This window comes from Eretmochelys imbricata, chromosome 6, assembly GCF_965152235.1.
Source record: "Eretmochelys imbricata isolate rEreImb1 chromosome 6, rEreImb1.hap1, whole genome shotgun sequence".
Classification (NCBI taxonomy): domain Eukaryota; kingdom Metazoa; phylum Chordata; order Testudines; family Cheloniidae; genus Eretmochelys; species Eretmochelys imbricata.
Window position 1 is genome coordinate 121,986,922 of NC_135577.1, and position 24,213 is coordinate 122,011,134.

At 40.2% G+C, this 24,213-nt stretch overlaps 1 protein-coding gene across 1 annotated transcript in view; it reads right to left on the reverse strand.

Annotated features, from left to right (window-relative positions):
• Window positions 1-24,213, reverse strand: part of PSMA3 (proteasome 20S subunit alpha 3) — a 28,920-nt gene that overhangs the window by 1,334 nt on the left and 3,373 nt on the right. Inside the window, exons 2-9 of the mRNA XM_077819562.1 lie at window positions 22,660-22,742; window positions 20,514-20,637; window positions 18,815-18,916; window positions 18,587-18,660; window positions 17,813-17,885; window positions 11,540-11,605; window positions 3,421-3,467; window positions 8-75 (exon numbers count right to left, since the gene is read on the reverse strand). Coding sequence (XP_077675688.1) covers window positions 8-75; window positions 3,421-3,467; window positions 11,540-11,605; window positions 17,813-17,885; window positions 18,587-18,660; window positions 18,815-18,916; window positions 20,514-20,637; window positions 22,660-22,742 — 637 coding nt within the window. The remainder of the gene's footprint in view (window positions 1-7; window positions 76-3,420; window positions 3,468-11,539; window positions 11,606-17,812; window positions 17,886-18,586; window positions 18,661-18,814; window positions 18,917-20,513; window positions 20,638-22,659; window positions 22,743-24,213) is intronic.

Sequence of the window (24,213 nt, forward strand, 5' to 3'; positions counted from 1 at the left end):
ACATTACTTTCTCCAACCCAGCTGAGTTCAAGTTCAAAAGCTTTATCCTTCACTTCATCATGAACTATGTAGATTCTAGAAAGAGTGAGAAAAACGGTTTATGAAGAGTTAGGCACTGACATTTTCCCTTCCCAAAGCCAAGGATTAATATGTAAAAAAACAATTACGTTACAAAATTCTACTTGCCCCTCCCTTCTTCTCCTGCTAGTTTGTAATATCAATTTTCCTGTTCTTTACCATACCAGAGAAACATGGTAAAGAGGACACGCACCAGCACTGTATGTAGTACTTTTACATTAATGTAAGAAGTAAATGCTGAAAGTAACATTCCCTCAATCACTTACAGTAGTGTTCACTAACAGTAAAACTTTCAGCCAAGATACCACCCAGCCATTTGGTCTTAACTCAAGCTGTCTCTTATAACCAGAAATAAGCACAGAACAAGTATCCTGATCAAAGATGCAGACAGCATAGCACTTAAGTGACCCCATGGGTATAATGCCTCAACTATTCATGAAACTGAAGCCAGCAAGTAGTTTTCTTAAAACTATTTCTCCTGCAAGTCACATACAAAAATTAAAGACTCAGTAAATGCAGCTCAAACTTACAAATGTTGTCTAATAGTACACATGTGCATGCACACACCTTGCACATCTGTAGTTAGTAACTTGTGTACAAGCCCCTAGTTACATACGGGACTGGCCCTGTGTTACAATTCTAATTCTGCATGCAGTCATGGTAACTTATGCCTGTGTTGTACATAGTTCTGAAACTAGCCATCAGTCTATAAAATAAAAGGCAAGCTGGCAATGATGACCAGACCGTAGACTGAATCTTATTTCCGTGTCCTGCAAGCACTTAATCTATTTATTCACATGAGGAACACTTAAATGCTAAAGAAGTTAATGTTCTTCAACAGCCCCCTCAAAGCAGTTGCACAAATTAACAAAACATTCAGTTCCAGTTGTTACAGAAGCTTGCATTCTTCAACGTTTGAATTTAGGATGCTTAAATGCGAAGCTGAAACCGGGTAGTTCTAATGGTGACATTATATCCCTTATCCTCTAGAAGAGGAGCTAAAACCCACAAATTCACTAATTGCATTGGACCTATGCTCTGGACTTACTTGCCAACCAAGATCAGAGCTCTGAATGTTAGCCTGCTATTAATCACATGGAATTGTAGGCACTGATCCTGTGAATTGCTCACACTATTTTTGTTGCCTCCACTCACATGCCCTCACCCCCCTTTGTCTCATCCACCTGTTATTTTTGAGACTAGCTGTTGGAGGCAAGCACTTATCACACTGCTAGTGCAGTAGAGGCCCCAAACTGGTTAAAGGACTGCTGATGAAATGAAAATGTAAAAAGAAAAGTGTAAAGTGCATTACAGCTGCATAGAGTTGCAACATTTCAAGCCTCCAGTGCCATGCAGTTCACTTTCCCATTCTAGTTCTTTAGAACAAAAACTGAAAGTTTGCCCCCAGATCATGCAGCTTGAGAGAGTTTGATTCCCCCTTCTTACAGGGCTTCAAACAGGTATCAAGGTCAGAGATCTTTCTTAAGTTCTCTGGTTCAGCACATCTCACAGCAACCTGAGACATCCGCTGTATGGAACATGCATATGCCCCCCGTATAAAAAGGATTCATCCTAGTATATTTCTTAATAGCCTTCTAAGATATTGCTACAAAAATACTGGAATTTCATTTGCAACTAAACTTTACAAGTAAAGTTTCACAGGCAAGTACACTAGATGTTCAAGAAACTCAGTGTAATTCCTGCAGTGGCTAAAGTTTGAAGGGGAGTAGTACTAACCCCTGCTCTGAAGTGTTTGCCGTCTACCATTTAATTAATACAAAAAGTATCAGAGGACAGGCATCACTTTATAAATACCCAGCTGATTAGACCAACTCAGTGCCAGAAATGGAAACTAAAGCCTTGATCACTGAGGAAAAATGTCTAGGAAAGAAAGGGTCAAAGAGATACTGATATGAACAAACATGAAAATACAAAGGAAGAAGACACAAGAGTGAGCAATGTGGACAGCTACAGTAAGCTCGGCAAGAAGACAGTTGGGGATCCCTGAAGGGCCGTTTCGGAAGAATGAAGGTGGTATAAAGTTAAAACACCACCCTTACAATGCTGGATGTGAAGAGGTCTCTCACTGACCCTTAGGTAGAAAGAGTAGTGTAACGAGAGTAAACTAGCATATTTAGAGGCAGAGGAAAAGTTAGGGCCAAAGGGGAAGAAAGTGGAGTTGCAGACAACTCATGCCAGATTGCACATATTGTTTGATAGAGTTGGAAAGGTCCTGGATTGAGGGGAAGACCGCCATAAGGCAGGTTAACATGTAGGAAAGATTCTAGAACACACACAGCCTGCTGCTACCCCCAACACTGGACTCAAACACTCCTATTTCTTCAATTCTGCACCCCAGTTCTATTTTCTCTCCTGCCTGTGTTTCTGTGGTTTATAGCAGCAGGGAAATGTGCTTAAGTTCAACAACAAGAGGTATGTGGCCAGCAGATCAGACTAGGAAGGAAGTGTGACTATCCAGCACTGTCTAAGGTACACAGTATATAAAATACTACTTTAGTCTTAATTACCTAACATGGTATTTATAACACCTGTTTGCAAGTTTAAGGTTTCTAAAGCTATTAAGCTACTGTGCCATCAGATTGGATTGTTAGTTTTCTCCAGGAGTCAGCTAAGTCCTATCATTTCTCCATGCACATAGTAGAAGGCTACATGTCATCTTCTGGATAAATTGCACTGCACTTGCTCTCCTAACCAAGCAGTGATGCACCTTAATCAGCTAGCAAGGAGAAGAGAGGGGTGTTAATGAGGCCCTCTCCAGGAACAGTGTTCCTTTGCTTCATTCCCAGATACTGCCAAGCTAGGAAGCACCTGAAACCACAATTAAGTTTGCATAGGTCTATTTCCATATACCTCTGTATTATGAACTATGACCAGCTTCCCTTTCTCTCAAAGTATTTACATTTTAAAAGAGTAGAAACAAAGCCAAAACATTTATCTACACTTAACCCACTGTTCCAAGCAACACCTAAAGTGACTAATGGAAAGGATAAAGATACATGTTTTCACTTGGTTTCCTTAGTGTTGCAAAAAGCTCAAAGTTGACTCATTTCACTGTTTCCTCTGTATAGTCGTACTGGATAGATCTTTCACACAGCAAGGAGGGAGGGAAAACCACACATTTAAAATAAGGAAAAGATTCTAAAGCTACCAAAGTTAGTACAGGGACAGCCCTAGGAACAGGAGTAGTACTTTAAGCTTCCAATTTTTTTTTTTAAATGACTCCATTCCATATTAGGGCCAGTTTGCTGATCTATTGAAGTTTTATTTTTCACAAGGAGGGATAAGAGGGAAAAAAAGCACTGAGGATGAAAGGCAACTTACATTTTTGCAACTTCTTTAACAACATCACGGCAAGTCATTTCTTTCATCTGTGGGTAAGGAATGTACAATTTAGTTGAGGATTTAACATTTTGTATTTTTGGAAAACACTTATCCACTAGGGGAAAGCCAGGATATTTGGTGGCTGATCTACCAAAGTATATTACCTATGCAGGAACAAAACAAGAGTATCTCCTGCACAATCCTGCCACAGTCTCAGTCAAGAATAGAACCAAATTAAATTTTCTGATTCTTTATTTTTACTTTTTATTCAAACTGCTACTTTTGTATGAGTCCCAAAAGTTATTCTTTCCCATATTCATTCAGTTACAGACAGCTCAGAGACACAGATCTTCAGTTTGTGTCCCTTTCAACTGAACAGCTTTTTATAAATCTCAGCATACATACCTTTACGCCTTTTGACAGACTGTAACTCATGAGACTATCATACCAACAGATGCATCTCTATCTTAGCACCTGTTCTAACAATCATACTTCAAGAGTCTCTAGGGCATTCCTGTTTACATGTAGTGTCCTACTGGTAAATGCTATTCTAATTTTGATAAGACAGACCTTGTGAGGCTGAACAGAGGATTAGTTTTTCATTTTGCAGTTTTTCCCTCAAACACATCTAGTTACAGCGAGTCCTGAGGCAGTCCACTGACAGCTGACCAAAATAAAGTTTCACACTTGATAATGACAGGTTTCAGAGTAGCAGCTGTTAGTTTGTATCCGCAAAAAGAACAGGCGTACTTGTGGCACCTTAGAGACTAACAAATTTATGTAATGGTAACGTTTACAAAATTAAATTCCAGGGTCCATGACATGGTACAAGCTCATGTAAAAACATTCATACACATCAGATCTCAACAACCTCCTCCTTTTAGGATAATGGAAAAGCAACACCTCCTGTCATGCTGATTTAATGCAGTCACAAAACTAGAAGATCCTTGTTCCCTTTCCCCAATAACTGATTCTTAACGGAGACAGGATCATATCTGGACAAACACTTAGACAACAAGATGGGATACAAGTCTACTGTGCTCCAGCATGACTTGTGCTAAATGTTCATGTGCTGCTGTACGATAAAAGTTCCCTCGTACACATTAATCTATTCTCATTTCAAAGCAGGGTAGATCAGAGCACACTAGGGAACTTTTAATGGGCAGCAGTAGGTCCAGACAGACATCTCTTGCTCAGCAGGCTCAGATGGGGTAGATTTACACCCCATCTTGCCATGAACTAACTGTTTGTGTTGACACAAGCCCTAAGATATCACACACCAGTATCTTTGTATAACTTGCATGCACCACAGAACTAATTTTTGCACTTATGCACACAAGTTACTTGTGAAAGAGTGAGATCTATTAGTCTTGTGATGTTACAAAGGTTTGCAGGCCACGTGCTTTGGCTAGACATTATCCCCTGGCCTCCTTTTTCATCTCAGATTTGTTAATCCTGCAGACAATATCAAAAGTTTGACACTGAATTTATCATTCAAAGCGTTACTTGTATTATTCAGAGTTCATATCCAAAGTAATATGTGGGAAATTTAAACATTAGATAGCACATGAATTGTCTCAGAAGAAGCTGAATTTGAGAGATACTAAAAAACTTTTTCCTGGGTGAATACAGGGTCACACTGAGGTATTAAGTGTTTACAGCTACCACTAGATGTGATTAATACAGTAGTTCTTCATAATATGAACCACTTAAAATGAAAAATATTTCACTAAAACCACATCCCCTCCCAGCTTCTGTATCTTCATTGCAGTATGCTTAACTGTTCCCCTATAAATCTTGGCTGTCTAAAATCTGACAGTACTAAGAAGGAAAAGACTTGCTTTAATAGGATAGGCGTAGCTACTTCCTTACCTCTCCCCTCTTTTCTGGGTGTAGATTTTTATATGTAATCTCCAGCAGGCCATATTGTCCATCACTTCAAATCACCTTGCAGTTTGCTACTTCTAATTTTATATGTTTGGTACAGATTAACTTTTGAACAAGTTTCAAACATGCACCTGACAAATAGGTCAAAGTCTCTGGAAACCTGGGGCTTGTCTCCACTTACTGGGGGGTGGGGGGGGAGGATCTATGCACAGTGATCAATCTACTGGGGTCGATTTAGCAGATCTAGTGAAGACCTGCTAAATCGACCGCCGGTCGCTCTCCCATCAACTTCAGTACTCTATTGGAATGGGAAGCATAAAGTTAGTCAAAGGGAGAGTTTCTTCTGTCGACCCAGCATGATGCAAACACTGCAAAAGGTTGACCTAAGCTACGTCGACTCCAGCTACGTTATTCACGTAGCTGGAGTTACGTAATTTAGGTCGACTGAGTCCTGTAGCGTAGACCTGCCCCTAGAATCCTGAGTGCGGAACATCTACCAGGAAGCATTACAGCTTGAGACTGCCACACGCTTTGGATCTGTGTTCCCTGTAAGGTGTGCATCTGTGCGGCTGCACAGGAGGCCATCAAGTGCCATGCACCAGCCATGCAGTGCACACGCAGGTGAGCATGGAGAATGTGTAGGGTGGGGGGGGAGGGGGAGGTGGGGAGCAGTGATGGAGGTTTGGGGGAACTTGGGGCATGCAGGGCTGTGGTGGGGACAGGAGACATGCCTCTCTCTCCCCCGGCCCCAGCTCCAGCCAGGGCTGCGGTGGGGACAGGAGACACGCCTCTCTCTCCCCCAGCCAGCTGGACTGCAGCACTGGCAGGGGAAATGCCGACACGCCTCTCTCTCCCTGGGCCAGCTGGACTGCAACAGTGGCAGGGGAGGGCACAGTATCTTGATTAGCAGAATGTGTTTTCTCACCATCTGATTAGGTAGGAGATAATGCCTCAATAAAACTGTCAGTAGTCTGCCAGAGCAATGCTTCTAGCAAGCTCCACACCGGTTTGTAAAGGTCTTATAAACCTCATTCTTGGCCATTACCTATCATTTAATTTTTTTCGCCATTACACGATCTACATTGTTTTTTCTCATGCTTTTAAAAAATGGCAAAAATAGTATTTCGCTGTTCCTGGCTTACAATTGCATAAGAGACCAATTACTTGGATCAGCTGGCAGAAATTTTCTTGCATTGAGGTTAGTCACTGGATCAAGATAACATTGTCCCTCAACTTGAACTGTGCTCTGAATTCAGAAATAAGAGCATGTGTTAAGCATTCCATGAAAGCTTTAACTATGAGCCTGAAGGAGTGAGCCTTTCCCATTTATAGATTGCAAAGGAATAGTCTCTAGGTAAGACAAATAAAGCTAAGACAAATTCTAATACGCATATTTTGGTTGAGCTCCTCTTACGAAAACTAGGGGGTCTGATTGTTGCCGCGTTCAACCCTCATTAGGGTGAATGTCAGCTTTGCACACTTTTGCTGAAATTCATCCAGGAACATAGGTGGCCACAGAAAGTCCCCCAATGCAGCAGAACTGTTGTGGTTACACTCACATGTGACTGGGTAACTGTTCAGTGGGTGCACAGAGAACACTGTACCTTCTACATGGGACTGAACTGGGTTCCCCACAAGCTATGCATAGGCCACTACAGAAAAGGGCCAAGGAATGGAAAAAGGCCATGGTTACAGTGGGTGTGACAGGAATGTTATTAGACCAGTGTGCAGGAGTCACAGGTCTGGTACAGCAACTGCAAAGAGAGTATGTATCTGCTCTAGCCACAGGTTGGGGATGTTCATTCTGTAACACCCCCCCACACACACACCGTGCCTCACTTTCCCCATTTTCCAAATGGGAATAATGATATTGACCTTCCTCTGTAAAACACTGATATTTATAAAGGAAAAGCACTAAATATTGTTGGCTTTTTCATTTGAGTTTTAAAAGGACATTACCAAAACTAGGACTTGATGGAAATGTTTTTGATTGATTTCCAGTGACAACAATTCCCTGTTGTGGATTTAAACCTCCTCTCAGTGTTTGCAAAGCTTTTTGTGGGCCGGAGGACACATGGTTTATCTAGGGGCCTGGTCCTGCAAAGTATTACTCATGTAACTGTTACTGATGTGAGTGGCCTTATGGAAAGAAGTGGGAGAACTTCATGTCAAGTGGCAGTTTGACTGAGCCCATGCGTTTGAAAAGTGCTGTGTACATTTACAAAGCTGTGTGTGTTTCACTGTAATAACCGAGACAGTGGAACGTTGTACGTGTCCATGAGAAGCTGAAGGTGAACTTCACCATGCTACTTTAGTTGTCCAAGCTGATCCAGTGTAAAAATATAAACATGAAGATTGAATAGTTTATAGGACTTCTCAATTGTTTTGTACTGTTAATACAAGAGGATGGTAGTAAGGGGAATTTGAGCCTTAGTGTCCTGATTTAAAAACAAACTTTTACTTTGATTTCTAAATTGCAGTATTATATTTTACATTCAGATGAGACCTTTACAGATGGAGACCTGTCTGAACATTAAATATCTCAAGCATTTTGCATAAGAGGAAAAGATTTTTCCTATCCAAAATTCCCCTTGTCTTTCCAAACTGCTGCACAGTGCTCTCTGTGCTGTTGACCTAGCTGGCTGTTGATCTTCCTCCCCAGAGGTGGCTGTATTTCAGTGAAGCATTTATATGAGGATAGTTTGTGAAGCATGTACTGATCCTTGGGGAAGGAGGCTGTGGGAGTGAACAGATAGGTACTGCAAATGTCACCTGAAGACAGACCTTCACTAAGACCCAGCCAGGTACTAGCCGTAGGATGTTGGAAGCTCTTGGTGGGCTAAGGGCAGCCGTGAAAGTATGGAGGTGATGGCGCAACTCCGCATATTACCTCTATATTGGTGCTGCACATAAAATTCGTGCTGCACATAAAATTCATTCTGCACATGGGTGGAAAAAATTAGAAGGAACACTGCTTTGCATTACTGTGATAGCGCCACCGAACAGCTGGAAGTTCTCTACAGACAATGACAGCCATGTCAATGTGCGCTGGAGATTATTTTGTTTGTACTGAATTATTATGCCCCACTGATAAGATCAGACAATATTTGGAAATATAAGGAAGACATTAGCAGGCTACAATCCTAGCACTACATACAAAGAAAGCATTATTAACAAACACCCTCAGGAGTAAGCTATGTCACTCAAATGCAGCAAGGTATATTCTGAAATTGACACAGCATTGTTTCTCAGATGCCAAGGATACAGTCAGCATTGTCTTTTAGCCTCTGTATTTTTAACACAGCGTATGAACATAAGACTGAACTTTTAAGACAGATCTCTGATCAAATCCAGCCTGACACATGCAGTAGATTAAATGAAATTTAATTATAAAAATTAAGCAAATTAAGCAATTTGTTAAGATACAAGATATGGAAAATAGGCTACATTTTAATGGTGGTTCAAAAAAATGTAGCATAAACCAGGACCAAATTAAATTCCCATAGATCTCTAAATTTTAAGAACTGGTAGGTACATTTTCAGACTGCCAAAAAAAAAGATGCAGGAGGGAGATGAAGTGAGCTTGGTTTGTGGTAAATCAGTTTTTTCCTGCTCTTTTAAAGGGCTTACTAGTTTCAGTAGGTTCATGTTCTCAGATGCACTATGTGTTGTGTATACAGTGTTTTATAGTAAATAAAATGTAAGTTAGACAAGAGAGCTGGAGAGAAATCAAATTAAATTTAAGATCCTAAAACAGTACTGCAGAAGTTATTAGCATGAGGCATGTTTAAATAAACTTCAGCACAGTCAACCAAAACAAGTATTAGTTTTACATAACTGTCTAAATGCACATTAGATAAATTTAAATGTTTTGATATGAAACCACTTAAGTCTCAAGATAATAAGCAATCCATCTGTATTTTGCATTACTGTAACTCCCACAATTTGGAACCCTTTCATAAAATACTGGGATACCATTTTTAATAAGATTATAACAATTTATACAGTTACATGGTTGATCTAACGCTGTATTAACAGGAAACTAATACACTGTTTAATCAGAGCAGAGCTAAGAGGAGGGGAAAAGGCAGGTTGGTTTCCCCATATCAGCACAGTTTATGGGCAACAGGTTGTATTTTTGCATATGATGTTCCACTGTTCACGTAAGAGTTAGTTGCATTTATAGTTTGTTGACTTATAAGAACTTTCAGCAATCCTATCTTACAAGGGGTTTTCTTCTAAAAACAAAATACTTATATGGTATTATAGGAAGATTCAACTGCAGTATTATGTCAGAGAACATGTTGAACTGATATAGCTCCTCCAGTCTCATAAGTGTTTAAGAAATTGATAGGTTTCAGGAATTCAACAAAAAGCTGTACAAGAGCTTTTTGCTAAATTGTCTCCTACCACCTGGATGTGCCCCAGATAAGCTAGTAAGAGAGTGTTTCTGGATCAAGGCATGGCTGACTGCTGTAAGCCACCAGTATTTTCGAATGCCTCAATCTAATTTTTTACACCAGAACTGAACGAGTTTAATTGTATTTCTTCATAGTGTTCTGAAGTAATTCACACATAGGAACACAATCATGCTAAGGTGTCTGGGCTTTCAGTTTAAATAAATATTTCATGAAGACTTTGTTATTAGTCCATTTCACACTAAGGAGCAACACGACCAGTTAATGAAGTAGTCCATAACTGCAATTTCATTCTTCTCCATTTGCTAGAAACCACTGTTACCAGTTTTCCACCAAAGCACAGAAAGCCCTACATAATCTCTAGCACAAGCTAAGCAATCCATTTTTTGCACTCTTAAATCAAAGGTTGTCTAATATATCCAAGTTATTAGATGAATAATTTGTATTTTACACAATTAACTGACTTCAGGAGCACTACAGAACAAAGGTGTGATGACTGATATTTGCAGGTTAACTGAGCTCTTTGAGAGAGAAAGTCCCAAACTCTCCTGTTAATAGTAATAAATTAACATATTGCTTTTCAAGTTTCTTTGCAAACCTGAAACAATTTAAGTAGTTATAACACACTCCCTTATATGTGGCTCAATAACCATTTAATAAATGCAGTTTACTCCACATGCTTTTGATTACTTCACCTATGCTCTGTCTACTAAACCATTTCTCCTGGGACTTTCCAAACCTCTGAGCAACTTCAAAGTTATTCTTCTCCCCTTCTCCTTGTAAAATAGATATCTATTTTCTAAGAGGTGTCCTTTTACTGCTCCCTCCCCAAATTATGCAGGCTTGTGGGGAAAGATGGGCAATGTTCCAATACTGGATTAGTAAAAGTTTCAAATTCATCATCTGTGACTTCAAATGTAGAAATGGGAGCTTTCTACCACTGGGAAGAAGAGATTCCCAGTTTTCCAATGGAGCCTTACAATAGCCTTGGAGGATCTCAAAATCTGACTTCACAGTAATTACGTTTATTTCAGGCAATATTTAGAGGTTTTTAAACCTCTCATTTGGAGGCCAGACAGTTGTATTTATGTGAGCCAAACTTCATAGGTGGAGGGGAAAGTTTTAACAAAAACAGTTCTAAAAGTGGTTTGTGTTCTGTATATACTGCATTTGACAGTGTAAGTTGGCATACAAGTTTAGCTGGTACGGGTGCTGCAAAACTCAAGTTTTTTGCCAATCATCATTAATGTAGCCATCCAAGCTTTTTATGCTACATTTTATATATATATATCATGAAAAGTTTTATTGACAGTATATCTATATACTGCTTTAAGAAATTCTTAGAAAAAATGATATCAACATGATACTCAACAAGTATATTGAAAGGGAGCAAGATGACTGACTGGTGCTTCACCTGATGAGAACAAACATCTCTGATCTTACTTCTCCATGACAGTATATTTTAGTACAATTCATAGTATTCCTCTGGTCATTCAGGATAGGAAGGAGATGGGGCTGCAGCCCCATTCATTGTTCTTTAGGGGATATTCCAGTCACAGTGGGCTATAGGGAAATGTTCCTGTACAGAGCAAGTAGCTTCATCTACTTGCTAGCCTCCCTTGTGCCAGAGTGCACTGATGCCCACTAAACCTTACCTTCAAAAACCTAAAAGTTACAGCACAACAGTGGTAGCTAGGAATATCTGTCTTGAAATGGATTAGTCCAAAATCATTGGATATACAGTATATTAATATTATATATATTATATTATATATATTATTATTATAATCAGTATATTATTAACAACATCCTACCTGAAGTTTTTCAATCTCTGTCTTTGCAGCCTGTCTGGCTTTACCAATGGCACACCCCCAATAACCCTACAAAAGCAACAAAACAAGAGATTAGTTAAAGTTTGGTTATAATCTTTCTTACAGGGAGGGTTTCTTTAATATTCTTTAGTTGTAAGAACTAGTAGTTTACAATGTAGACCTCTGAGTACACCTGTAGGTAATATTACAACAACAACAAAACATCTTTCTCAGTAAACTCCTCGGAATCTTATTTATACTGGTGTTTTAACAGAATAAGTGAAAACTCCCAAAAACTTAACAAAGTGGGCGTAGTAATATCTTTTATTGGACCAACTTCTGTTGGTGAGAGGCAAGCTTTCGAGGTTTACACAGAGCTCTTCTTTAGGACTGGAAATTAACTCAAAGTGTCACTGCTAAATACAAGGTTTGAACAGATGGCTTAGCATAAAAAGTTAACACATATTTCAAGGTAACCCCTGCAGTCATAAGGAGGAAGGGAAGGGGGTAGGGGAAACATCTGGGGTGTAAATGGGGTGTGTGCGGGGCAAGGGGGGAATTGTTAGGGGATTGCAGATGGTTGTAATAAGCCATAAATCCAGTGTCTCTATTCAGTCCATGATTTTTAGTGTCTAGCAAAGTTATGAATTTAAGCTTCCAGGCTTGTCTTTTGAAAGTATTGTGCAAGTTTCATTCTATATCAGGTCTCATCCTCAAAGGATCACTTTGTGAAAAGTGTTCACCCATAAGCGATATTGTGTTTTTGTCTTTGATCATTTTCCTACGTTCATTTGAGAGCACAGTGATTGTCTGGTTTCAGCCACATAGTTGCTATGGGGCATTTAGTGCGCTGGATGAGGTACACCACATGTAGCAATAGGCATGTGTAGGACCCATGGATCTAGAAAGGTGTGTTGTGGGGAGTGTTGATCATCGTATCAGTGGAGATATGTCTGCAGGTTTCGCATCTGTGCTTCCGGCAGAGTCTGGGGCCGCTTTGAGTTAGCGTGTCCTGGTCTGTGTGGAGTTTACTTCTGATGAGCTTGAAGAGCTCAGGGGGTTATTTGAAGGCCAGAAGAGGGGATTCAGGAAAGATTTCCTTCAGGATGGGGTCCCCATCAAGTATGGGTTGTAGCTATTTGATGGTACCCTGTAGTATGGGTTCCAGTGTGTGGTGGCAGGTGACACCTAGGGGTGTGCAGTTGGAGGAGATTTAAATTCAATGTTGGAGCCGGTTCTCTCGTGGTATTTGGATGGTCCATTCCATGATGTGATCTATTTCTTTAGTGGAGTGCACCCCTCCACTGCTAGAATGATCAATGCTCTCCACAACACATCTCACAATTTCAAGATTGATGGGTCCTACACATGCCTATCGCAACCTGGTGTACTTCATCCAGCGCACTAAATGCCCCGATAGCAACTATGTGAGTGAAACCAGACAATCACTACACTTTCGAATGAATGTAGGAAAATGACAAAAGACAAATACCAGTCACCCATGTGTGAACGTGTTAGTCTGTATCTGCAAAAAGAAAAGGAGTACTTGTGACATCTTACAGACTAACTAATTTATTTGAGCATAAGCTTTCGTGAGCTACAGCTCACTTCATCGGATACATCGTGAGCTGTAGCTCACGAAAGCTTATGCTCAAATAAATTGGTTAGTCTCTAAGGTGCCACAAGTCCCCCTTTTCTTTTCACAAAGCAATCACTCTATATCTGACCTATCAGTCCTCATCTTCAAAGGAAACCTGCACACTTGAGCCTGAGAGCTTAAATTCATAATTTAGCTACATACTAAAAATAATGGACTGAACAGACACACTAGACTTAGGGTTTATTACAATAATTTAAATAACCAACGAGTAAACCCCCCCAGCTGCCCTTCCCCCTCCCTTCCCCCCCCCCCCCCATGACTAGAGGGGTGTTAACAGGCCACTTCATCTCCAGTGGTCCCTTGAAATGTGTTCACTACTCAGGCTGAACAATCTGTTCCACCTGGTCTTTAGCTGTGACGCCAAGTGCCTCTCCCAGGCCTGAGGTGGAGCTCCATGCCAGCTCGAAAGCTGGCCTCTCTCTCTCTCGCCAACAGAGGTTGGTCCAACAAAAGATGCTACATCATCCCCCTTCTCTCGCTGATACCCTGGGGTCAGCCTGGCCACAACAGCGCATACAAAACTAAACATGCCCTTTGAATTGTTTCATCACTTCCGTTCCCAAAAAGTCCATTTGGCTGGACAACATATATCCATCTCTTGGAATTGACATACCACTCTACACTCCACCTTGTCACTATTTTTCCCCAACATCTCCCCTCATGCCATCTGTCCCTTCCCATCCTTCTCCTTTGCCGAACTCCCACTGGTCTGTTGTCTGCCTTGAAGCATCTTACGTGTTAAAGCCTAACTGTTCTTACTGATTTTTGTTGGACCCCCAAAACTGCAGCTTTAAAAGTTTCACGTGCCCTGGAGTGTCTTTGCAGAATACGTTTTCTGTATTCTTCATGCTTAGGTGGGAGAGGTGGTCACCAAACATTTGTTTAATCACAAAGGAAGCATTAATCTCCTAATTTTTGCACTGCAAGCACAGTGGTAAATACAGTGGAGTTTAACCACGTATACCATTTGATGAAGGAAGGAGATCTATATCAGTGACTCACCTTCTTACACCTCACAGCACAGAAGTCAATGTAATACACAAACTATTGAAACACAAGGTTGAAATGCCTATGGGTCTGTCTAGTCCAGTCTGTCTTTTGACAGTGGCTAGTACCAGAAGCTTCAGAGGAAGAAGCCCTATAGTGGACGATAATGAAATAATCTGTCCACAAAGGTAGTTTCTTGCTAACCTCATTCATGTTAACTATGACCTGAAGCATATAGGGTTTACATCTTTCCTAAAAAAAAAAAAAAAAAATGTTTTTATCTTTATAAAAGCATGAACACTCTCAGTACACAGATATCTAATAATGTTTAAATCCTAAATCCTTGGATTTAATGATATCCTGTGGCCCTGAATTCCACAGGTTGTGTACAGTAGTATTTGTTTTACCAGTTTTGAATCAGCTTAAAGAAAAGTTTACAAGTCTTCAATTCCAAGATCATCCCAGCAACTATTTTAAAAATAGGTACAGCATTTCCTACCCTCCAGTATATTGAGACATGGCATATTCTTATTAACAGATCAGCCACCTAATTATTAAAGTCCTTCAGAATTCTTGGATGGATGCCATCTAGCACTGGCAACTTGCTACTCTTTAATTTATCAGTTATCTCCAGCAACTTTTCTTGATACCTACTCTTATCAGGGAATAAAGGTATCTCCACAATATCCTCTGTAGTAAAGACCGATGTAAAGAAACCATTAGGCTTTTCTGCAGTGTCCTGATCCTCCTTAATTGTATCTTTTACACCCTAGCCATGCAGTAGACCCATAGATTCTCATCAATGTTTCTTGCTTCTGATACTAACAGAACGTGTTACTTGTTTTTTCAGATCTTTGGCTATTCTTCAAATTTGTAGCCTCCTAATTTCCATTTTACCTACCATAGTTTCCTAGTAATTTAAAACCTTCTTTACAGAGGCTCTGAAGTTCCCCCTGTGTGGCTGCTCCTGTGCATGGAAGGAGAAGCTTTTCCATAAAAAGCTACTGTAGACATTGATGTGATTTGTCTAAAACTAGCTAGGAATAGCTAACCAATACCTGTGCTTGTTATGGTTAGTATATATCTATTAGATATTTGCTATAGTAAAATATGTTTACTCAAAGAGGTGCTCATTTGTATTTTATCTTAAGTGTCAGATTCTATGTGAATATTCATGCCCAACGTAAGTATTTAAATATATTCAAACAAGACTATGAAAATAAACCAATAGCTGAAATTTCCAAAGTGAAACTGTTGTGCTGCAAAGTTTCAATTTTAACCATAATCATTCAATGGTGAAGTAATAGAACACTGACCTAGTACACCTCTACCCTGATATAATGCAGTCCGATATAACATGAATTCGGATATAACATGGTAAAGCAGTGCTCCGGGAAGCAGGGCTGCTTTACCTCGTTATATCCAAATTTATTTTACCGGAAGCGGTTCCTCTGCACCCCCCCCGCCCACTTGCTGCGGGCCCCCCGCCCCAGTTCACCTCCACCTCCTCCCACGAGTGTGCCACCGCTCTCCTTCTCCCCCCTCCCTCCCCTCCCAGGCTTGCTGACCAAACAGCTGATTCGGGCAAGCCTTGGGGGGAGAGAGGAGAAGCAGAGTGGCGGCAGCGCGCTGAGGGAAGGAGGCGGAGGCAGAGGGGAGATGAGCTGAGGTGCGGGGAGGGCCGCAGCAAGTAACTGGGGGGGGAGGGGGGGTGCAGAGGAACCACTCCCCGCCCCAGCTCACTTCTGCTCCACCTCCTCCCCTGAGCGCACCGCCATCACTCCGCTTCTCGCCCTCCCGCCCTTCCTTCGTTCCAGGCTTCCCGCACCAAACAGCTGACTGGCGCGGCAAGCCTGGAAGGGAAGGCGGGAGAAGCAGAGCGGTGGCAGCATGCTCGGGTGAGGAGGCGGAGGCAGAGCGGAGGTGAGCTGGGGCGAGGAGCAGTTCCTCTCCCTACCCCGACATATCGCGGTCTCATCTATAAGGCGGTAAGATTTTTTGGTTCCTGAGGACCACGTTACATCGGGGTAGAGGTGTATGTATATACCACAAGATACACACATGCTTTTCTATGACTCTAATAGGGACAGTTTCTCAAATTTTAACACAATTATGGTCACGAGGGAGTGAGAGGAAAAATTTAAACAATACAAATGTGAATTATATTTAGGAGTTGTTTAAGAAAACATTACTAGATGCCCCACAAACCCCACAATTCCAGTGTCAATAAAGAATGATTCTTTGGTTTAAAAAAATCCTAATTAAGAAAGAGAGATGAAAGGAGCAGTAAAAAAAAAATAATCAACAGAAAGGGAAAATCAACAGGAAAAACTAAAAATTATCAGTTATTAAATACAGAGAGTTGACACGAAAAGTTAAAGGTATAAATGAAAAAAAGCTACCACCAATAGGATTAACAATAAGTAGTAATTTTTTAAGTATTAGGAACAAAAGAAAGCCTAGCACTGGTATCGGTCAGTTATTCAACAGGGATGGAAAAGCTGTTGATACAGAAGAGGCAGACGTAGTCAGTACGTTTCTGTTTTGCATTTGGAAAGAAGCCGGATGATGTATTCACAGCTTACACTGATAGTGAAACACTTGCCACTGAAAAATGTGACTACGGAGGGTGTTCAAAAGTATCTTGCATCCAGGAGGTTTAAAGTACTGGTTGATGCGCTCTGACCCGCTGATACTGATATTTAAGGAATCCTGGTGGACTGGGAGAGTTCCACAAGACTGAAAATGGCTGGAGTGCCAACATTTAAAAAAGGTAAATGGGAGGACCCAGGTAACCATAAGCCTTTTTAAGCAGATGCAACTTTAATTCTAACGTTTAATTTCTGAGTCTCTGCAACCTTAGTGTTCTTTTAATATAGTTTGTGTATAATATATATCTAGGTTGCACCTGAAAACTAAATCAGGAAATTCAGATCAAGGCTTAGAGACTATCCTCAGCTATCCATACTTTGAAAGATTTCCTTGCCTTACAAATGATCTTACTAAGCACGTCCTTAGGGATATAAAACGCGCAGAGCTTTACTGTTACAGTAGTACTACACTTCCTGCTGTTGTCTATGGTCTTGTATAGTCCTGTTTCTTCTTTAGCTGACTATTCAGAGATAGCCCTGTCAAGCATTATGATTTACAAGAGATGTGTCTGTCTTGATGTGACATTATTAAAGCAGTGTCTTAAGGGAGTCTACTTGGAGGTAGCTGTTAGTAAGTGGGACTCTTACTACAGTGCCACACGCTTTTTGTGTCAGAGTCCCATCTACTAATACCTGACTTCAGAAGACAGAACAAATAAAGTGATGTGCTGGGTTTCTGACACATTTAGCAGAGGGGTTTAACAGACAAGCTACTTTTCCAAATAAGTCCTTGACACTCATCTTTAACAAATAAGTGATACCAGGTGTGAGAAACGCTGTCAACTACAATTGACAGTGATTTTGAAGAGGTCTATCTCAAGAGTACTTAGTCTGCAAACAGACAAGCCACACCAATGCCATACAACACTACCAGTTCAACTTTCATCCAGCAGTAGTGACCACTATCCAAAGAGAAAATCCTATATTCCGTGACCCTATTAGGTCAGAAGATATTTGAGGCTATTTCAAAATACTCACGTATGAAACACCTGATGGATCAATCATGTAAAGCTGAGCACCATCATCCTCATCGTAAGACCCTAACATGAAACTGAATAAAGAAAACGAGATATTAGAAGACAGGTTATGCACGGTGCTACAAAAAAATCACACTAAATTACAAAGATTAATTATACTGCCTTGATTTTTTTGCACACAATAGACAAGGTCTCATCATTGCTCTTGGAAGGTAGTATGTAGTGGAGATTTCACTACATACTACCTTCCAACAAGTAACTCACCTTATCCTTTTGGGTACCCTCATCCCCAAAGTTGTCAGTATAATTTTGCTCGACCTATAGCTAAAGACCATCTTTCTTAAGTCACTGACTTACTGGTCCCTTGGATTGTCTTTTAAGATAGGCATCACTGTATTTACAATGCCTCACTTAGCTAAAGGGCCAGAGAAGCAAATTTTCAAATGACAATTTTGTTTTCTTGATTCTTATGGAAGTTACCAGCAGAAGTGTCTCAGTTTTAAAATTTAGGAATAATTAGATATTTTGCCTAGTAATCAAATGCATCTTTACACAGACATGTGAGCTCTTTACCTGAAGTCCTCCTCGATATTACTAATATAATTACACTTATTTTTAGGATATAGATAGATAGATAGATAGATAGATACACACGCACGAAGGCACAGATACACCAAGGTGAAAAATCACCTTATAAATACCCAAGATAGATTTATCTATTGTGCACTGAATAAAGATTCTCACAATCAAGCACAAGCATTTAAAAAACTTATACCTGCAGCCAAAAGGTCTGACAGCACTGTATAGTGTGTAGGCATGTACATACATGGCCACTCTGTCGGCAAGATGCTGGGGGGGGAAGAAAAAGGGAGGAGTTTAGACCATTTAATTTAATGAAATAAACATGCCTCAAGTAAAACAATTCAAAACAGGCTACCTTCCCTGTCACGGGATCTAAGGAAACCTAAAGAATGAATTTGTGCTAAAAGCACCAGTTACTTACCTTCAATGGAATATTATATCCATAGTTGGATCTAAAGTTAGACGCTTCTTCTCTAGCTATGTCTGCCAAAGAACGAGCATCTGCCAGGAGCCCTGCTACTGCCTGAAATGAAGAGTATCACTGGCTAAAGTCAACACTCAGATAAATTACCAATATTTCTTGCAAGGTAATTGACAAACTTTAGACATCTAATTCTGTTACTGTGACTTAAACAAGTTTTTACTGCACCATACATATGCCCTTTCAAAACTGACCAAACCAGAATTTACACCTGTCAACAAGCTGAAAAAAACACCAATGAAGTATCAAACCTTTTCAAAATTATTCAATAAACACATAATTGATGTATTATTGTAAATCACATAAAATAAAGGTATACTCTTAAGATCCAATTTCTATGTAAGCTGTAAGGTTAATGTAAAATAAACAAAAAGCATGAGAACAGGGAAAAAATAGACAAGCACCCCTAACAGTATATATTTTTCCCCCTGGATTTTAAGACTTCTTGAACTGCAACAACAGTCATGACAGCATTACAGTTCTGCTGACAGCATTACAGTTGCTGGAGCAATCTTCTTACTCCCCATGACTAGTGGTGCAGCTTCAAGCAGTTTTATTAGCATGGTTCCCATCTGATGTTTAGGGGCCTACTAAATTCACAGCCGTGAAAAATGCATCACTGACTGAAATCTGGTCTCCACCATGAAATCTGGTCTTTTGTGTACTTTTACCCTATACTATAAAGATTTCACTGGTAAACCAGTGTTTCTCAAACTGAGGGTCCCAATAAATAAAGGGGGGGTGGAGGGGAAGGAAATATTGCCACCCTTACTTCTGTGCTACCTTCAGAGATGGGTGGCCGGAGAGTGGTGGCTGCTGGCCAGGTGCCCAGCTCTGAAGGCAGTGCCCACCAGCAGCAGCGCAGAAGTAAGGGTGGCAATACCATACCATGCCACCCTTACTTCTACGCTGCTGCCTTCAGAGTTAGGTCAGGACACCTACAGTTACAACACTGAAATTTCAGATTTAAATATCTGAATTTATGAAATTTACGATTTTTAAACTCCTATGACTGTGAAATTGACCAAAATGGACCCTGAATTTGGTAGAGCCCTACTGACGTTACTAACATTACTACTGGGGACAGGTCATTAGCCCTTGATATCTGGTCTCTTTATACCAGCAATTATAGCAACCAGCTCCTTCCTTCCCATGCCCCTTTCAAAAGAAGGTGAGAATATCTTATATGTTAGTACTCTTGTCATGTGTTTTGCTATTCTTAGAAAATGTGTTTTATGATATGGGTAACAAGAGGCTGCTTTCTTAATATTTAGTTTATGCATATTCCTGCTCTAATTGGAGCATCTGTTTTAATGTACGGAGAAAGAAACCAGAGAAAGTTAACTCTAGAATGAGTAAATATCATAGATCAGCCTCGCATTTTACTGTAAGATTTTGCTTGTATGTGAACAGGTTTATACACATACCCACAAACAGAACTAGAAGTGCTTACACAGAATTGAGAATCAGATTTGTCTAAATGTCCCTTGACGGTTCTCTGACTACAAGTTTAGAAGTGTTGGGATACAGTACTTCAAAAGCTATTTAATATTGGCTGTATTTATGCAATGGACTATCCATTTTCTGTGACGTTTTCCTAATTCATAGGATAAAAGCAAAAAGTGTTGCAGCACCTCACCATTCCAACATGTCGATCAACATTAAAGAGACGTTTATTGGAACCTTCTTCATAAAGCTTGGACAAGACTAGTTTTTCTACTCCAAAGACAACACCATCTTTACATCTTATGCCAATTGCTGTACTGAAAGACAAGTCAAATATAAGAATGAGATTTTTTTTTAAAAAAATAATACACTAAACAGCTAGGAGTGGGGTTGGAAAGTTATTTTACCATTTCTTTATCAAAGTTAAGTGGGTGCAGGACTGAAGTACAAGACAGCTTAATTTAAAGTGAGGTAGATCTGCTCCATGGTTTCATTGCTTCTTTGAAGATGGGGAGGAAGAGAGTAAGACCCACTGAAGTTACCCAGTGTTTCTATAAGAAAGCAGCACAGCACTTCCCTCTTTCCCATCCTACACAAGGAAGTTTTCGCACACATGCTGTACATCTAGAACTAAATAGTTTGAGGGACATGGTGGGTGGGGAGCAGTTCTCCCTTCAAACCTGCACGTTTCCTATAGTTTTGAAGTGGAAGCATTTATATGGTTATGTTATTTTACTTCCATCCTCCCCTCCCCCAATCAGCACATAATCATAAAAATAGGAACACAACTCCTGAGACTGCCCAGGCAGTGGCACACATATCTCAAGAATCTCTTGTCATCACTAAGTTAGGAGGGCCATGGCCCCTACCTACTCCATAAGGCAGAGGTTCTCAAATTGGGGAGTGCAGAATGAATTCTGGGGTGGCATGACAAGCAGCTCTGCCTTCCGAGCTGGAATCCAGAGAGTAGCGGCTGCTGGCCACGCATCCAGCTCTGAAGGCAGCACCGCCACCAGCAGAGAAGTAAGGGTGGCAATGCCATACCATGCCACCATTACTTCACTGCTGCTGGAGGCAGCGTTGCCTTCAGAGCTGGGTACCCGGCCAGCAGCCACCGCTCTCCACTCTGCCTTCAGAGTTGAGTGGCCATAGATGTATTTGTGCGGCGAGAGCGGGAGTTGTAAACTACTACAGAGAAGGGGGGAGGGGCTCGATCAAATAAGTTTGAGAACCACTGCCATAAAGTACAACACAGACAAGTTCCCTCTTCCCTCCATGGGGCTAAATCATGTCCTCTAAATGCCTAACATGAAAATATCTAGACATATCAAAAAGTCTCACTGACCAAGTGAATAAAGAAGAGAAGATAAATCACTAGAACATGCACTTCAGTGAAATTAAATAGTTCTTAAATATGCATCCAAAACTATTTTGTACTAATGCTCACTATGATATGGACCAATTGGTAAGATTTATGGACCATTCCACAATTACTTTTAGGATGGTATTATAGATGGTAAGAGATCTTTAAAAGCATTTGATGAAGTCACTGAAAGGGTGATATACTCCCAAGATATTAGATATTCATACTAGCTGGAGTACCACACAGATTTATTTTGAACTATGTTATTTCTATTGCAATAGTATCCAGAGACCTGGATCAAGACCAGTTGCTGTACAAACACAGGATGACCCAATCCATACCTCAAAGCACTTTATCTGTATTTACTAGTCAATACATCCAGATTGTGCTACAACACAATAGAGTATTTACGTTTTTATAGCTGCCACCTGGTATATGCCTGAAGGAACATATGTAGTCTTAGGGAGGCTAACACTGTAGTTTTAGCCAAACCGTAATTCTTTAAGAAACTGGCAACAGCTAGTGAGGCTACTACAAACCTATGTGGTCCTGAGCAAGTTACTTGACTTCTCAGTGCCTCAATTCACCATCTCTAAAATGGCCCTTTTGGTATTACCATAATAGATAAGCACCTTACATATATTAAGGACCTACACAATCAGCTTTTGCCCCGAAGTACGAGATTTTATTACACTTAGCACACATGAATAATTTACTACCTTCCTTTGCAGTCTCTCAAGCCATGCCTTTATAATTTTCGTTACTCCAAACTGTAGAACAAATAAGGATGACTACACTCCCTTTATATTTAATGTGAAGAGCTTCCTGAGAGGAATACAGTCACAAAATTGGCTAATCACTTATTTCAGGAGTACAATTTTCTTTGCAATACCATCTTAACTACTTGCCCTAATCGCATTTCTCTTGTCATTTTTAAAGAAACAGGTGAAGTAAAAAACAAAGACATTTCTCTTACCTACTATTCTCCACAGCTTTCATAGCATATTCAACTTGAAATACTCTGCCATCTGGAGAGAATGTGGAAGCTGACAGGTCATACTGTAAAGGAAGAAAAAAACACTACTCAGCATAAAACAAGTTACAAATAGAGCCCACATAGCAGTAGCACTAAGCTATTTTTCTATACAAAGTCTTAAAGTGAGTCTCCGGAGAAAATCTGTATAAGAGCGGCCATACTGGGTCAGACCAAAGGTCCATCTAGCCCACTATCCTCTCTTCCGACAGGGGCCAGTGCCAGGTGCCCCAGAGGAAATAAACAGAATAGGTAATCATCAAGTGTTCCATCCTGTCACGCATTCCCAGCTTCCGGCAAACAGAGACTAGGGACACCATCTCTGCCCATCCTGGCTAATAGCCATTGATGGACCTATCCTTCATGAACTTATCCAGTTCTTTTTTGAACCCGGTTATAGTCTTGGCCTTCACAACATCCTCTGGCAAGGAGTTTCACAGGTTGACTGTGCACTGTGTGGAAAAAATACTTCCTTGTGTTTGTGTTAAACCTGCTGCCTATTAATTTCATTTGGTGACCCCTAGTTCTTGTATTACGAGAAGTAAATAACACTTCCTTATTTACTTTCTCCACACCAGTCATGATTTTATAGATGTCTATCATATCCCCCCTTATTCGTCTCTTTTCCAAGCAAAAAAATCCCAGTCTTACTAATCTCTCTTCATATGGAAGCAGTTCCATACCCCTAATAATTTTTGTTGCCCTCTTCTAAACCTTTTCCAAATACCAATATATTTTTTGAGATGGGGCGACTACATCCGCACACGGTATTCAAGATGTGGGTGTACCATGGATTTACAGAAGCAATATGGTATTTTCTGTCTTATTATCTATCCCTTTCTTAATGATTCCCAACATTCTGTTCGCCTTTTTGACTGCTGCTGCACATTAAGTGTGTTTTCAGAGAACTATCCACAATGACTCCAAGTTCACTCTCGAGTGGTAACAGCTAATTTAGACCCCATCATTTTATATGTATAGTTGGGATTATGTTTTCCAATGTGCATTACTTTACATTGATCAATACTGAATTTCATCTGCCATTTTGTTGCCCAGTCACCCACTTTTGTAAGATCCTTTCGTAGCTCTTTGCAGTCTGCTTGGGATGTAACTATCTTGAGTAGTTTTGTATCATCTGCAAATTTTGCCACCTCACTGTTTACCCCTTTTCCCAGATAATTTATGAATATGTTGAATAGGACTGGTCCCAATCCAGGCCCCAGGGACACACACCACTATTTACCTCTCTCCATTCTGAAAACTGACCATTTTATCCTAACATGTAAGAATGGTTCACTCATGTTGATATTTATTTCATGTGAATAAAGGAAGCAATACTTTTTAAAAAAAATTCAGACAGTTTCCTTTTAGTGAAAGTATATAAACTGAAAGTAAATTAGTAAACTCAATGTTGGTTAGCTTAGTTTTTAAAAAAGCTCTTGCTTCAGTGATATTCATTCCATAATTCAAACCCATTGAGGAATCTCAAATTCCAAA